Consider the following 15,833-nt stretch of genomic DNA (forward strand, 5'->3'; position numbering starts at 1 on the left):
AGTATCAATACAATTTAAAAAAAGTCTTAGCAGCAGTATGCACGTGTGTCTGTGTATGTCTTTATCTCTGTGTGTTTAGAAATCAACTAGCTGATTCTAAAACTCATAAAAGTGCAAAGGATTTAGAATAACTAAGAAAATCTTGAAGAACAGGAACATTTTGAATTTTGAAAGGTTTATGTTACCACATATGCAGACTTGCCGTGTAGCTATAACAGTTAAGATATATGATATTAGTGCAAAGGCAGATGAATAGACAACTGGAACTGCAGAGAGAGTCCAGAAACAGACCTGTAAACATACCGTCACTGGCTTTGGAAGAGAAGTGTCTTCCAATTGCAGTGTCTTCACTGCAATTCAATGACGGAAAGGGTGCCTTTTGTATAAAAGGTGCTAGGACAAAGTTGGTATATGTAATGAGTAAAATGAACCTGACTCCTACATGTCACCATATTTAAAATGATTAAGGTACCATATTTTGCCATGATAATGTATACTTTTTTATCCAAAATTTTGAGGGAAAAATAAGGATGTGCATTATACATGGGTATAATGATTACATACCACGGGCATAATAATCCTGTGTATAATGTGCACAAAAATGTGAGTGTGCATTATACGTGGCAAAATATGGTGTATATCAGAAAAAATAAACAATAATGTTTCTAGTAAAAAGAAGACTGTATCTTCCTGACTTTATGCCCAAGCTATTGAGATTATCGCCAGTACACAGTACGTATGTATCAGCTGCTTGTGAGAACTGCCTTCAACCGAAGAGAGTTACCCGTCCAAGGTCAAAAACTACTTTCTAGGGCAGACTGCACTTCATGATGAATTGATGTGGGCAGTCGGGGAGATGGGGTGAAGGTATAAAATCCTGGCTTCCTCAGCCCAAATAGCTATCCAATGTCAGTGCTTGCCATGCTGTAGCTGAAACCCTTGTCCCCGCTGTCTCCCTCTGTTCAGTCTCGCTTCATTCTCTTCCGCCCGTGGTGCAGACCATGAAAACATTCCCTAATAAAACCCCTGCACAGAAACTGCTTCCCAGGAGAACTGTTTTGCAACGGTGATACTTAAAATACTTCTGAGTGAAACTTGAACAGATATTTAAAATTTTTATTTCATTATTCATTGATTGACGTTTTGCGGCTGTCTTCTATTTAGGATGGTATTGAGTAGTTGGGTAAGAGCCCTGCTCTGCATTAAAACCCGAGCTGCAGCATCTATTGGGGATGTGACCTTGGGCCTAACTCCTACAGGTCTCAGTGTACTCATCTCTACTATAAGAGGGTTAATAGACTCGATCTCATGTGGTAGCAAGGGCTGAGTCAATTACTATTTATAAAGTGCTTAAATAGTCTCTGGCAAAGAGTACATTTCTATTGCTCATGGCAAGTGACACTGTTTTCCATTAAAATATTATTAAGTAAATTATCATACAGATGATACAAAGGTGTGCCAAAATTTGTGAAGGTGACATATGAATAACTGAAATTTGGTGATGTTTTTAAATGAAAATATTGAATACAATAGAAAATATATTAAGGATTAGGGATATGAAAATGAATAACAAAGTTGGCTTATTTAAAAAATATAGATATATCTACAATAGGATACTTTAAAGTACAGATACAAATATAAAACCAGAAATAGTTATATACTGTTCTGTAAGAAATCCATTTCAAGAAAACTTGTTATCACCAAGGTAACAGGGTTATTTAACCAATCAGTAATTGATGAACATTAAAATCATTTGTCTAGTAATTGTTTCATCTAGATGACAAATGGGTTTCAGAAGCAAAATAACTTATTTATTTCTTTATTCATTTTTCAAAAATATATTTCCTGCCATGTCCCGGCAGAGTGCTAGGTCTTGTTTCTTATAAAACAAATCCATCTTTGTGTTCAGCTATTTTCACCTATACCAACAATACTAATAACCCATACTTGTACATACTATTACAGCTTAGAAATTTATTCACATACACAATTGCATTTATTCTTCAACAAAATCCTATTAGGTAAAACTGAATTTCATTCTTTGTAATGTCCAAAATGGGATCTAGAAAGTAAAGAAAACAGCTCAAGCGAACAGTTTTCCATGTTATAGTGAAAATCAGAACACAGATTCTCAGACCCGAAGTCTAATGCCCAATCCCTGCATCCTGGCTGCCCTTCCTAAGGTCCTAGGTCTAATTTTATACTGATGTAGATTTCTAAAACAGCGCCTTGTTCTCTAGTGCTACACTACGGTGCAGAATAAATGAGGGCAAAAACCCACTTAGGTGGCTACCATTTAAATCAACAGCTTTTAAAATATTAGTGACCTTGAACATGGTTTCAATCATTCTGTGGCCATCTGTACTTCTTTTGTGAACTGTTGTTCGTACTCCTTTTAATGTATTGCAAAGAAACACAAAACAAACACCTTCAAGTCATACATAAGAGGTTCCGCTTTGCCATTAAGCAACTGTTTTGATTGTGTGTAAGTTAATGCTCCTGAATTGCAATCTCCTTGATTCAATAAGAATAATAACAGCTACACCATGGAGCTGTAAATTGATGAGTGTTAGAATGCTGACAGAAATGACTACAGCAAATATAGAAGAAAGGCTCGGGCCCATTTATATTGGGATGTTAGCAACGGTTCCTGATTTCAGTTACTATTTTTGTATGAATTATGTTAAGACAAATTTGTATTTTATCATAAAAACATAACTATTATTATATTTCTGCAATTTAAAATCATTACTTTAAAATATTATTTTAAGCAAATTCATATTTTCGGGCTTTCGGTTGTTAAGCAACTTATTTACTATGCCTTAGGTTTTTTATACTCATCAATATACAGGTGGAAGGATAATTAATATAAGTAAAAACAGATGTACACTCTGTAATGATTTTTCAGGGAATCATTAGCTTTGCAAAGATGCAATTATTTTTCATAAGTATGAGTAATTTTAGTATACTAGTGATTTGTAATTTTCCAAAATCATCTTTGGCCCACACGCTTATGTATTATGTAGCATGACATTCAATGATTTTGCAAGTTGTACTTACGTGGTATGAAATGAGAAACAGCCAAGATATAATAAATATACATAAAGTTTATACTATCCATGTTTTTTCTATCCACATACCAAACTTTGTGTCAAAATTTTAAATTTGTATATTTAATGTTTATCAAGTATTTATAAAGACAACAGACATGTTTCATCTTTTCTAAAATGTAATAGCATACAGAATGCCAGAATAGAAGGTAGAAATCTGGTACCTCGTGTGGGACTCAACCTAAGCTTGAAGACAGGCGTCTCAATGAGGAAGCTATCACACTTAATGCCAAGGATGACGTTCTTGGGCAACTGCCGACCTGATAAAAATATAAAGAGATATTACACTTCAATGTCACATTTAAGAGGGAAAAAAATCAGTGAAGATTGAAATAGAATCAAAACTCTCCTCTAATGGGAAATTTCTCAGGTGATTATTTTTCAAAGTATATTTTAAGCTGAGATTTAAATGGCACTCTTGAAGACTATATCCAACATTATATACGGTTTCCTCTGTAATATTTAAGAAACCTTACAAAATCAGCTCATAAATCCTTGGGATTTTAATTTAAACCACTCAAATAACAGATATTACCGAGACTCTGTTTGAGCCAGCAATCTCCATTTGGATTGTAGCACTTTATATTTACATATGCATAAATGTGCATTTATGAAACATTAACAATAAGCCAATAAATAGAAAAATCAGTCAATTATCCAAAATATACTTACTGGCTAAATAAAAAGTAATTGCTTTTAGTGCTACGCTACCATCTATAAAAGACAAAGATCTCTGTCCGCACAGGCATTTACAACGTTAAGTACATTAAACTAGATATGCTGTCCTTGGAAAGAAATGGGGGTGTATAATGTTCAACCCCTATAAAGGGGATTTTATAACAGATAGTAAAATAGTATACATATTTACTAGTTTGCCCACCAATACCACTTGTGGAAATGTATCTTAAATATATAGGTCAACTATGAAACAATATAGACTGAGGCATTATTTAGATAGCAAATTATTAGAAATAATGAAAAGGTCCATATACCGGAGACTAGTTGTACATAAACAATAGTGCAGCAAAAAAATCAAGGTACTAAAATCGTAAAAATCAATGACAAAGGTGTCCATTAACTATTTCACTGAGATCCCAGACATACTGTTATGTGAAGTTAGCAAGGTACAAAAGAAATTATACAGTATTCTACCTTTGCATGAGATAGAGGATGAAACAGAACTGTGTGTGTGTGTGTGTACCTTTATTGATGTGCACTCATTTCTGCAAAGACAAACACTATGGATAAACTGGAGTCAAATGAAGATGGTCACGCATACAGTTGGTTGAGAATGGAGATGGGATTTGTTTAAATAGAACTTTTTTCAGAGCTTTGAGTTTTGAACAATGCATGTTCACAAATTCAGAAATTAAAATACGTTTTAAAAGTTTGAAAAGTGAATTTAAATTAAAACATAAAGAACCCATCTTTGTATACATTAACAACTAAACTACATAGAATAAAGAATTAATTAAAGAATATTTTGGCCATAGTTCCCTGACTGTTCTAAGGTAGCTTAGCACATCCTAGGATGAAAAGTAACTGCAAAGATATCTTTAACTGTTTAGTAGTTTTTGTTTCCTTTCTTTCTTTTCTCTCTTTCTCTTTTTTTTAACAGCAAATGAGTACTGAATTGATTTTTTGGGAACCAGATTTTTCACGTGGGAGAGGAGAGAGTGAGGTAAGATGAGGAAAAACCATGTGCGGTAGGATGTGAGTGGGAGGCATCAGTATGAAATAATAATTTTTAATAATTATTTCTTTGCTCTGTCCACTGCAAGAGACATCCAGGCAGCAATGGACACATCTAATGCCCATATCATGGATACTAAATACCTTGTCTCTATAAAGTGAGCCTTGTAAAAATGCCTAATTTGAGCTTTGCAACAAGACATGGGCTAGATAACTGGAACATCTTGTTGTGCCACAAAGCAATAAAACGTCCAAAAACTAATGGAGACAATCCAAAGGACTTAGGCATTCACTGGTAAAAGATCCCACTGGTCTCATGAAAGGCAAGGACCTACATCCAAGATGACTCTGTCCAGCAAAGCTATCATTTAGAATGGAAGGGCAGGTAAAGTGCTTCTCAGATAAGGTCAAGTTAAAGGAGTTCATCATCACCAAGCCCTTATTGTAGGAAATGTTAAAGGGACTTATCTAAGAAAAAGAAGATCAAAAATAGGAACAGTAAAATGACAACAAACTCACAACTATCAACAAATGAACCTGAAAAATAAAAACAAAAACTAAGCAAACAACTAGAACAGGAACAGAATCACAGAAATGGAGATCACATGGAGGGTTTTCAGTGGGGAAGGGGAGGGGCAGAATGGGGGGAAAAGGTACCAGGTATAAGAAGCATAATTGGTAGGCATAAAATAGACAGGGGGAGGTTAAGAATGGTATAGGAAATGGAGAAGCCAAAGAACTTATGTGTACAACCCATGGACATGAACTAAGGTGGGGGGAATGCTGGAGGGCAGGGGTGTGCAGGGCTGAGGTAGGATAAAGAGGAGAAAAAATTGGGAAAACTGTGATAGCATAATAAATAAAACATACTTAAAAAAATCCCACTGGCCAAATTTGAGAGTATCCAAAAGAATAATAATTAATTTTTTAAAAACCCATGAAAATAAAGTAGCCCCATTCTTCCTAGGCCCTCCCTATTATAACTAGAAATTACCAGACAGCATAGACAAGCATGGGGAAAGTGAAATGTGGAAAGGAAGGCAGCCTGCTTAGACCTTGGAACTTGAGGAATGACGTAGTGGTGAGTTATCAGGTTTCCATAGTGCCTGCCATATATACTGGACAAGGCACTGTAGAAACCCCCAGCCCAGACCAGGAAATGGGGGAGACAAAAAAAGTGGCGGAAGGGGCTTTCTTCTAGCTCTTGCTTGGGAGAAACAGGCAGCATTCCAATTTTCTCGTTGGGACAGCAGGCTGAGAGGGTAGAGGTAGGGTAGAGCTGATGGATGGAAGGAAGGAAGGAAGGGAGGGAGGCAGGGAGAGAGGGAGGGAGGGAGGAAGGAAGGAAGGAAGGAAGGAAGGAAATCAGCAAGTAAATAAGCAAGCAAGCAAGCAAATAAATATATAAATAAATCACGGTCCAACAATGTTCTGTTGACAAGAAACTTTCTCAAATTTAATGACATAGGTAATTTGAAAGAAAAAAAGATGTACCACATAAATGTTAATAAAAAAAACAGAAATTGTTACATTAACATCATATAACGTAAAGTTCAGAGAAAAGAAAATTACTAGAGACAAAGAGGGGAATGACATAATTATAAAATATTGATTCTCCAGGAAGACACACAATTCTAATGCATCTATAACAGGCAAGAGAGCCTCCACTTACATACAGCACAACTCCAGAGAGCTGAAAGGAGAAACCGACAAATGCACCAGCGCAGCTGTGTGCTTTAACAACCCCCTCTCAGCAGCTGAGAGGCTTACTAGTCAGAAAATCTGCAAGGATACGGAAGACTCAAATAACAAAATGAAGTGACAGAATTTAAATAATATATGTAGTAGAATACTCCACGAAACAGCGGGATACCTATCTGTTTCAAGCTCCTATAGGACATTGAGCAAGCCAGACCATATCCTGGGTCACAAAACACACCTCAACAAATTGAAATAACCCAGAAAGGACAGATCATGCTCCTCTGAGCACAGGGAATGAGTAACAGAAAGACAAAGGGAGGAGAGTCCTGACTGTCCACTGCCAGTCTGCCCTGACAGTGCTCTTTAAATATCTTCTCAAAGCCAGTAAAATTGGCTCTAAGTCAAAACCTGAGCAAATGAGTGCAATTGTCCTCAATGCAACAGTAAAAAGGAAAAGGAGTGAGAGATTATTATTTTCTGTTGATGTAAGAGCTTTGGATTTGTACAAATATCAGCTCTAGTTCTTTTACAAAAAGCCCTGAGGTCCTACTAGATCTGGAGACAGAGAAATCCACAGAAGAAAGAGATGGGTGTTAAAGTCATTTCTGTTAATGTTTTGTTTTGTTTTTCCAAACTGAGGAACGTTTATTACCCAGAAATATAGTGATAATCCTACTTTTTAATTGATTTTTAGAGAGAGAGGGAGAGAGGGAGGGAGGGAAAGGGGAGAGGGGAAAGAGGGAGAGAGAGATAAACATTGATTTGTTGCTCCACTTACTTACACATACATTGGCTGCTTTTTGTACGTGCCCTGCCTGCCCAGCAGATTGAACCTGCAACCTTGTCATATAGGGATAATGACACTTCTAAACAAAGAGATCAAGTGGCCTTCCCTGAACAAAGAGTGGGCCATCAGACAATACTCACTCACTGATGAAAGAATTGTACGATTCCTAGCTAGAAGCAACAATAGAGATGACCTTGTACATCCCCCGGTGTGTTAGCAGTTAGAGAAGTCCCCCCAAAGAAGCCCAAGGTCACAAAGCTAGTGCCTTCTCAGGTTAGATCCCCACACATTTTATACATTGAATGTTCTATAGTCAAACATGATACTGTGATGGGTGTTTGGAAACAAGAAAAGCTGACATGTAGAAGATAAAAAAAGATCCATGAGTCAATACTCATACAAAAAAAAAAAGTTGAGGTAAGGGGAGGAAAAAGGTCTCTCTCTCTCAATTTTATTTGTATATATACATATATATGTTATTCATATATACATAATCCCAGCTAATAAAATCAGTGAGGATAATGGACCTAATTGATACTGAGAGGAAAACTCAAAGGATACTAAAACCATCAAGGAAATGCTGTAAAGAAGATTATTCACACTGTCTCAAATCAACCCCCTACCCCCAAAATCATTTATTGTTAGTTACACAGGAAAAAGATGACCTTTACAATATAACAGCCTGGCAGACACAGCTGTAACCAAGTGATTAAACTTGGTATCCCCAATAATGGGACTAACATTTGGTGCCTCCCGATGTATTGCAATGATAAGTACACAATATCTCTTATGTGATATTCTCACCAAAATGTTTAGTCTGAATTGAATAATGAAGAAACAATCAAGGGAATCCTCAATATGCGATATTCTAGAAGACAACTGGCCTGGACACTTAAAAATGCCAATATCAAAAAAGACAGAACAAGGTAGGAGGGGACCTTTAGATTAAGTAAGATTTAAGAGATCTGATAACCAAATGCGGTTGGATTTGGTTGGAAATCCTTGATTGGATCTTGCACTGGAAAACAGAGGAACTAAGGCATAAAGAGACTGTTATATATTTGATACTCCAACTTCCCTACCTACCAATCTCAAATGGCCCAATACTGTTTATTTATTAACTCAAATATTGAAATAGCTGATTGTGTGAATTTGGGAGAGATTTTGAGAGTGTCGGACTTCTTCTTAGACTCATTTATCTTTCTTCCGATGTACAAAGTTATGAGCACACTGAATGGCAATCTACAGTGATCACCCTGGCTGGTGTGGCTCAATGGACTGAGTGCGGGTCTGTGAACCAAAGGGTCGCCAGTTCGATTCCCGGTTAGGGCACATGCCTGGGTTGCGGGCCAGGTCCCCAGTTGGGGGTGCGCAAGAGGCAACCACACATTGATGTTTCTCTCCCTCTATTTCTCCCTCCCTTCCCCTTTGTAAAAGTAAATAAATAAAATCTTTTAAAAAACTTTAAAAAACATACAATGATCACTACATATTTAACATCGACATTTATTGAACTCTAGAGGGCTTTACTCAAGATTCAGAGGGCTTCCAGGGAGAAGACTTTCATAAACTAGTTCTCACATGTAAAATCAAAGGCACTAAGTGGTGCCTCTCCATGTCCTGTAGGTGTGATTAACTCATAACTCTGCTATATCGTGTGCTTTGTTATTTTACTGCTAGTGAACACTACGGTCATAATTAACTGAGTAAATAATAACTCAATACAGTACTTTGTTTACATTTCTCAACCTACAAAATGAAAGTTGATATTTGTAAAACTAATATATTGTGCTGATTATAGGTATAAACACCTTTATTTTTACTGTTTTTTGTTTTGCTCTTCAATAAAACTATACAATGTAATACACATATGATGTATTAGTAGAATTGTACACTTGAAATCCATATAATCTTATTAATCCAGGCCACCCTAATAAATTTTTAAACAACTACTGATGTCTGAGAAAGAATCCACTTACATTTTAAACATTTGAATCAAATCACTAATATCATATTTAAATTTGGATTAAGTAAAAAAATGAATAATTTCAAGACTGTAGCTACTTTAGTAGAAAAGTAATCAAAACAGCTACTTTGCCTGCATCAATTATTACTTCATTCATTTATGCAACTTTTAGGTATATAATCCATAGTGATATTTCACATGTAGAATACTACATAAAATCAAAATACGATGTGTATATGTATATATATTACAAATGTAAAGTAGTTTTGAGATGTGCGTGTGACAGTTTTGAGCACAAAATAGATGCTCATTACATAGTCAGTGACTTAATATTCAATTCCTGCTTTATCAACACACATGCCAACACTGAAATGCTCGCTGCGGTAGGAATAAAGCTGTGAGTTAATGTAACTGCTGCCGATGACAACCACACAAATTAGCAGGTTTGGAATATGGTTATATGAGCAAGAGTACACACATACATATAATGGAGATGTGTCTTCGGATCTTCATGTGCACAGTAGGCCCTCATTTCTAATGTTTTAACTCAGGTCTTTGCTTCCCATTCATGACTACCTTCCCTTTTCCCACCTTTACTTCTGGCTGAGCAGGGTGGAAAGTTGAGAGCCAAGAGCTGGGGTGAAGGGCATCATCACTGATGAGAGAGGATTATGGAAATGAATTCAAGGATACGAGTCGGTGAGCAAGGGCACGTGTCTAGGCTGAACAAGGAGGCCCAGACAGGACATTTGAAGTACACGTGGATCAGGTGGACTGCTTAGAATGACAGTTCTGGAGAAGACAGACGTTATGAGTCCAAGGCTCGATTCCATCACTTAGTCACTCTACAGGGTAGGGCAAAAGTAGGTTTCCAGTTGTTTGTACAGAAACTAATACAATAATTACTAAATAATTATACAAGAATAAACTTTGTGTTTGGTGTACTCACAGCTGTAAACCTACTTTTGCCCCACCCTGTATGGCTTTGGGAAATTGCGAAGCCTCAGGCTCCACATCTGGAAAACTTCAAAGAGTTTTCTATAAGATTGGGTACAGTCGTGTTTACAGAGTGCAAGTGTGGTACATGATGGGTGCAAAATGAATCCTGGTTTCTTAGGCTATTTGAGAGCATTTCTGCAGCAATCTGCTCCTCTTGGGACTTGTTCACAGTCTGCTTTGGGACAGCTCTGCCAAATCTCCAGCTGTGAGGCCGTCTCCTCTCCGGCCACCCTATCTCATTCACCGTTGGGGTTCACATGGACTAAGATATGAATAGACCACGGAAATATAATCTTTTCAACACCCTCCTTTGCATACTGAAAGAACTTTATGCAAAGCAGACACACAATAGAATTAAAGAATCGAACAGAATTTAGGTAAACAGAATTAAAAGAGTCTTTGAAAGGGCCGGGCACTATTTCTGAGAGAAGTGATTAAAGTGGAAGAGCCAAGATACTGGCAGAAGAAAAGATGTTAGAGAATAGGGCAATATGAAAGTTTGATCATAAGTTGGCAACTCTAAAAATGTTGTCTTCTTGGGGAAAAATAGTGAATTTTGAAAGATGTATCTGTAGCTTTCTGTCGGTCTGTCTGTCTGTCTATTTCTCTGAAGAGGAATGAGGAATGAAGGATTTGAAATACTGTGAGATCTCTCGGACTCAGCAACCCCCTCTTGGTTCTATATTATGAGTCTTGCCATCGCCTTCCCTAAGGGGATTCAGTGAATTCTGTAGCATGTGCAGGAACATTGACGTCTTCTTTCGAAACATACAAAGGGATTGCCCCTATCAAGAAATAATTTTAAGATATTTACAAATATTTAAATGAGAAGGCAATAATTTACTACCTTTTAAATGAGTATATTTGGCATACATGTTAAATATTTGTATTCTTGTCAGTCATGTTTCCCTGTGGCCCTATAATAATTCAGGCCAAATGATGAGGCCTAGTTGCCAAGGGACGTGAGTACAAGAAGATATGCAGCTGGTGGCTAGAAAAACCGGAGTCCACAAAAGGGAAAAGGAGGGGGTTATAACACAGAGTGAGACTTCAACACCAAGAAGAGGAAAGGATGAAACTGTTCCCACAGCAAAGGGAGAAAGTGGAAGAGAAACATGAGGTCGGTATCTTCCTTCATCCCTGGTCTCCTCAGGTTGAAGGAAGAAGGGGAAGAACCTGGGAATCTGAGCATTTACCCAAGAGAGTGAGTTTCCTTTAAAAAGATGGTTTTGAACTGCAAAAGAGTAGTAAAACTTAATTGTCAAGCTTACTGTTTTTCCTGTTAACAGCAGGAAGAAGTTTGGACCAAGTAAAGAAAATTAAGTCACAAATTATTTCACAATTTATTTTTAATGTTTAAAATCTCGATCCGGTATGTTTTTATAACACTCTCATAGTTATGATTTCGCTGCACTGACCTTGAAAATTTCATTCCCTGGTGCGATCCATCTATCAGCCTTGTGTGCTCCCACACCAGGAATTAATTCTGAGACGGTAGAAACTTCACACACACATTTTTTCCGGGTACTTTATATAAATGTGTGGTTTGCAATCCCAGCCAAATACAAGACAGTTACATTTGAATTTTCTCCGCTGGGTCTTCCTTTCCTTCTAGCAGTTGTTTCAAACCACTGTGCCGCCCTTCAAATCTCCTGCTATATCTCCTTTGCTCAGCACATGAAAATCTAAAGGAAACTGCTCTTAATCGCCCCGCCCCTCTACTACCTAACAATTGGTCTACATTCACATTTGGTTTATCCTGCCCCTCCTGTCCATGGCTCTTCCTTCTACCTTCACTCTGATCCCTGTCCTCCCAGAGCCGTAGCCCCTCAGTTAAACCCTACCTCCCATATAGCTCCCACCGCTGTTCAGTTCTGCTTCTTCCTTCTGCCGATACATATGCTCCAGTCTCTTCCATATTAAAATGCTGACTTCCTTGAGCCAGCAATCAACTTTTAGTAAATACTGGCATGCCTCTCCTCATCACAGCCAAAGTATTCATAAGGGAATTTTATGTACTTAGTTTTTCTGATTTCATACCCAAGAGCATGAAGAGATGATCAGGAAAGATGAAAACTCCAATAGAGAAATGATAGTGTTCAGCTTCAGTGTTAAACAAAAAATAATACATTTGCAATGATGAAATACTATTTTTCTCCAATTGGATTGATGCAGATTAAGGAGAGTGCTACCAGTCAGGGCTTATAAGGCTCAGGAAAATAGGTAATGTCTGTAACAGACTCCTGATAGCAACATGAATTGCAGTAAGAGAGTAAGCTGCTTACTTCTATCAAAACCCTTAACACACATGTTCCTTTTATCCCAACATTTGAACTATATAAAATGGATCATAGCAGCAGTAATTTTAGTCGTAATGTAGTTGAAAAGATAAAATTAGTAATGTCTAATAAGAGATTTAAAATGTGTTTGACAAAACTCATAATGAATTGATTTCTGTTTCAGACCCATCTTATTTACCATTTAATAAAAAGTGACCAAAAATTCCAAATCATCGAACTGAAAAACTTGCATCTTCAATATGACAGGAAAAAAGAACAGGTCTAATTACAGTCAAAATTTAATCCAAATCCAAATATGCTATTTATAAAGATCATGGGGAAGGAACACTAGAATTTCTATAAACTTTTCAGGACTAAGCGTTGGCATATTTGAATAAAATTATTAGAATCTTACAAATCTACTAATTTACATTTTTGGCTTTACAGATAAAATTAGGAGAACTTGACTTGTTACACAGATTTCTAACTTTTGATTCAATCACGTACATGCTGTGATTTCAGCCAAGATACCTCATCTTTCACACCTTATGGTTTTTCTTTTATAAAATGATGCTGTTGAGCTAATGGATCCCTAACCTGTCCACCACCTCTATGATGCATTGAGTCTATGATAAAATATGTTTGATTAATAATTTTAAAATAACATAGGTAACGTATAAGAAAAACAACTTACTTGTTAGCAGGACATCGACAAAAACATTTTCCTTGGTGGGATTTTCGAAAGTTATAATAGTAGCTGCTACTCTATTAAGGAACGTGGTCATTGTTTCTATTTCAAGAGGCTGGGGAAACAGTCCTACTCCAGAAAGGAGGAACTTCCATTCTTGAAACTGTTTAAAGATAAACATTCATAACATATATGTCACAATTATATACATTTTATTCACAACACTTAATAAATGTAATACGTGTGCAAATTTTGGCAGATAAAAATGTTTGGTTGTTAATATTTAACATGCCCTGTTTTATCTTTTCCTCCTTTTCAACATTTCTTTTGATTTTATTGAAAAAAAATCAATCCATGTGTTTTTACACTGACAAAAAGGAGGGCACGAGAGCAATATTCAAACACTCAACATATTTCAATGCATATATGGTTATTTATAGCAGCATTAAAGGGATATCTTCTTAATAGAAACCTTGTATTTATGCTCAAGGATTTTTTAAAAAGTCAGCCTAACAAACTGGATACTATAAGCTGCACGAAGTTTCCAAAATCCTAGGGTGAAATTCGTATACTTATCACTATCGCATGAAGGCAAAGAAGGGGAGGCACAGAACGACGTAACATTAAAGGGCAGTGTGTACAACTGTTATTTATATTATTTATCCCCACCATCTAGGACACTGTAGATTCTGTTATCCCATGATAGGAAATCATGGCTCAAAAACCAAGTGAAGGAGATTGAATGTGGCCACTGCTCATATCTATGTTTCATAAGCCTGCAAAGCTCTGTTGGAAACGCTCCTTTTGTATTCATTTAGAATAAAAGTCCCCTGAGAGCACAACAGACTGCGACTTAGTTCGGCACTGAATACTTTACTAATGCTGTAAATAAATGAAGAAGAGGTCATTAAATAAAAACCAACAAATGCAACAGCCCAGTTTATAATCTCTCAAACTACACAGATGTTTCAGACCCTAAAATCCAGTAAGGGGAGGGAAACTTGCTTTAAGATTGTTCCAAAGCACGATGGGCGGTGAGAGGAAATGCGTACAATGCTGCCTCTGAGTAGAGAGAAATAAGGGCAAGTGTATCTGCGTATTATCTTCAAATGACTGTATTACTTTTAGTTAAGAGATTCTACTTGAATAATGTCAGTTCACTATATTTTCACTTAAGACGTCCTAATTTAATTATACGTAATTGGCTGACTGGGTTTAATTAAATTAAGGACTGTTTTATATAAATTACCTACATTTTGGCTACTCAATTAAATTAATCCTGGATGAAAGAAATAAAGTTACTTTGAACCACTGGGAATGAGCCAAAGTACAAAATCCAGAAGGTCATGCTTTCATGTTTTTGCCAAATGTCCTGGAACACTAGTGCTTCTAAGTTGAATCACATCCATGCTACCATTATGGGGCACTAGTAAACACCACTTGCCCTGGCATTGCTTAAATCTTTCTGTTGGGTTCAGAGGGAGAAATTTCAAAGTATCTCAAAAATTACGCATCACAAAATAAGCAGCCGCTCTCTCTATGGAGCACGCCTGTGCCTAACCCCACCCCCTTTCCCCAAGCAAATCTTCCTTGCCTCTCTCTTCGTCCTAAGCTCCAAGGGCCCTTTTGCCTCAGACTTGTTTCCTGAGCCCAGCTCTTCTACAGCTCACTTATTCTGCCTCTGTGACGTTATAAAAATAACATTTTTTAGCCCATCTTTATCTCAAACCTCTTTGAAAGGAGACACAGTGAAAAACAAAACAAAACAGAAAACCTTTAAAGATCCAATGCCACTGTTTCTGAAAGATAAAACAAGCGGAGGTAAAAGACAGTCATACAGTCAAACTGGCCTGCGAGCGGAGCAGAGCTCGAGGGCATTAGAGCTGGCTGAGAATCAGCCATAGGCACAGGCCGCAGGATCACAGACTCATGCTGGGTGATAAAGCCACTCGGACTCTGTCTTCTCGCCTTCATTTTTGCTATTTTGACCTTTAGATGCAGCGAGTCAGACAATAAAGTACACATGAAATAAATAATGGAAACTATTTGAAAATAAAAATGAAACAACTGAAAACCAAGAAAAAAAATCTTAGAAGACCCAATGACCATATTAGCTGCTTTTTACTATTCCTCTTATTCTGATATGCAGCCAACACAATCTCATTTACGGCATCTAGTAGCATAATATGAGTTTCAGGACATACAGAGTTGTGATATCCTAACCAAATTAATCTTAGGATTCAAAATCTGCACTAACAACTGTAATCTAAATTTAGTTGGATTTTTACAATGCACAGCTCTGTGCGTGGATCCAAATCAGAAACCCATGAAGTAAATTAAAAACTACAGCAATTTCCTTAAGTTCAGCAAAGTGTAACAATCAAAAATAGTTACAACTTCTCCTGTAATAATTGCCATTCCCAGATTTTATCTGAATCAGCTACTCAGCTGTACATGTCAGTTCAAATCTACAGGGTCTGGCCTGCTTGAGAGTGGGTGGTAGGGTATGGGTGTAATAACTTATAGTTTTAATTTGAACATTTCACCTAAAATGTCATATGGTGTCCTTGAGTATGATATTGTTATGTTACAGAATCACATGCCTATGATT

At 36.9% G+C, this 15,833-nt stretch overlaps 1 protein-coding gene across 1 annotated transcript in view; it reads right to left on the reverse strand.

Annotated features, from left to right (window-relative positions):
* CFAP47 (cilia and flagella associated protein 47) overlaps positions 1-15,833 on the reverse strand; it is a 316,288-nt gene that overhangs the window by 46,334 nt on the left and 254,121 nt on the right. The window contains exons 57-58 of the mRNA XM_053916952.1: positions 13,229-13,385; positions 3,275-3,370 (exon numbers count right to left, since the gene is read on the reverse strand). Of these exons, the coding sequence (XP_053772927.1) occupies positions 3,275-3,370; positions 13,229-13,385 (253 nt within the window). The remainder of the gene's footprint in view (positions 1-3,274; positions 3,371-13,228; positions 13,386-15,833) is intronic.

This window comes from Desmodus rotundus, chromosome X (assembly GCF_022682495.2).
Source record: "Desmodus rotundus isolate HL8 chromosome X, HLdesRot8A.1, whole genome shotgun sequence".
Lineage (NCBI taxonomy): Eukaryota > Metazoa > Chordata > Mammalia > Chiroptera > Phyllostomidae > Desmodus > Desmodus rotundus.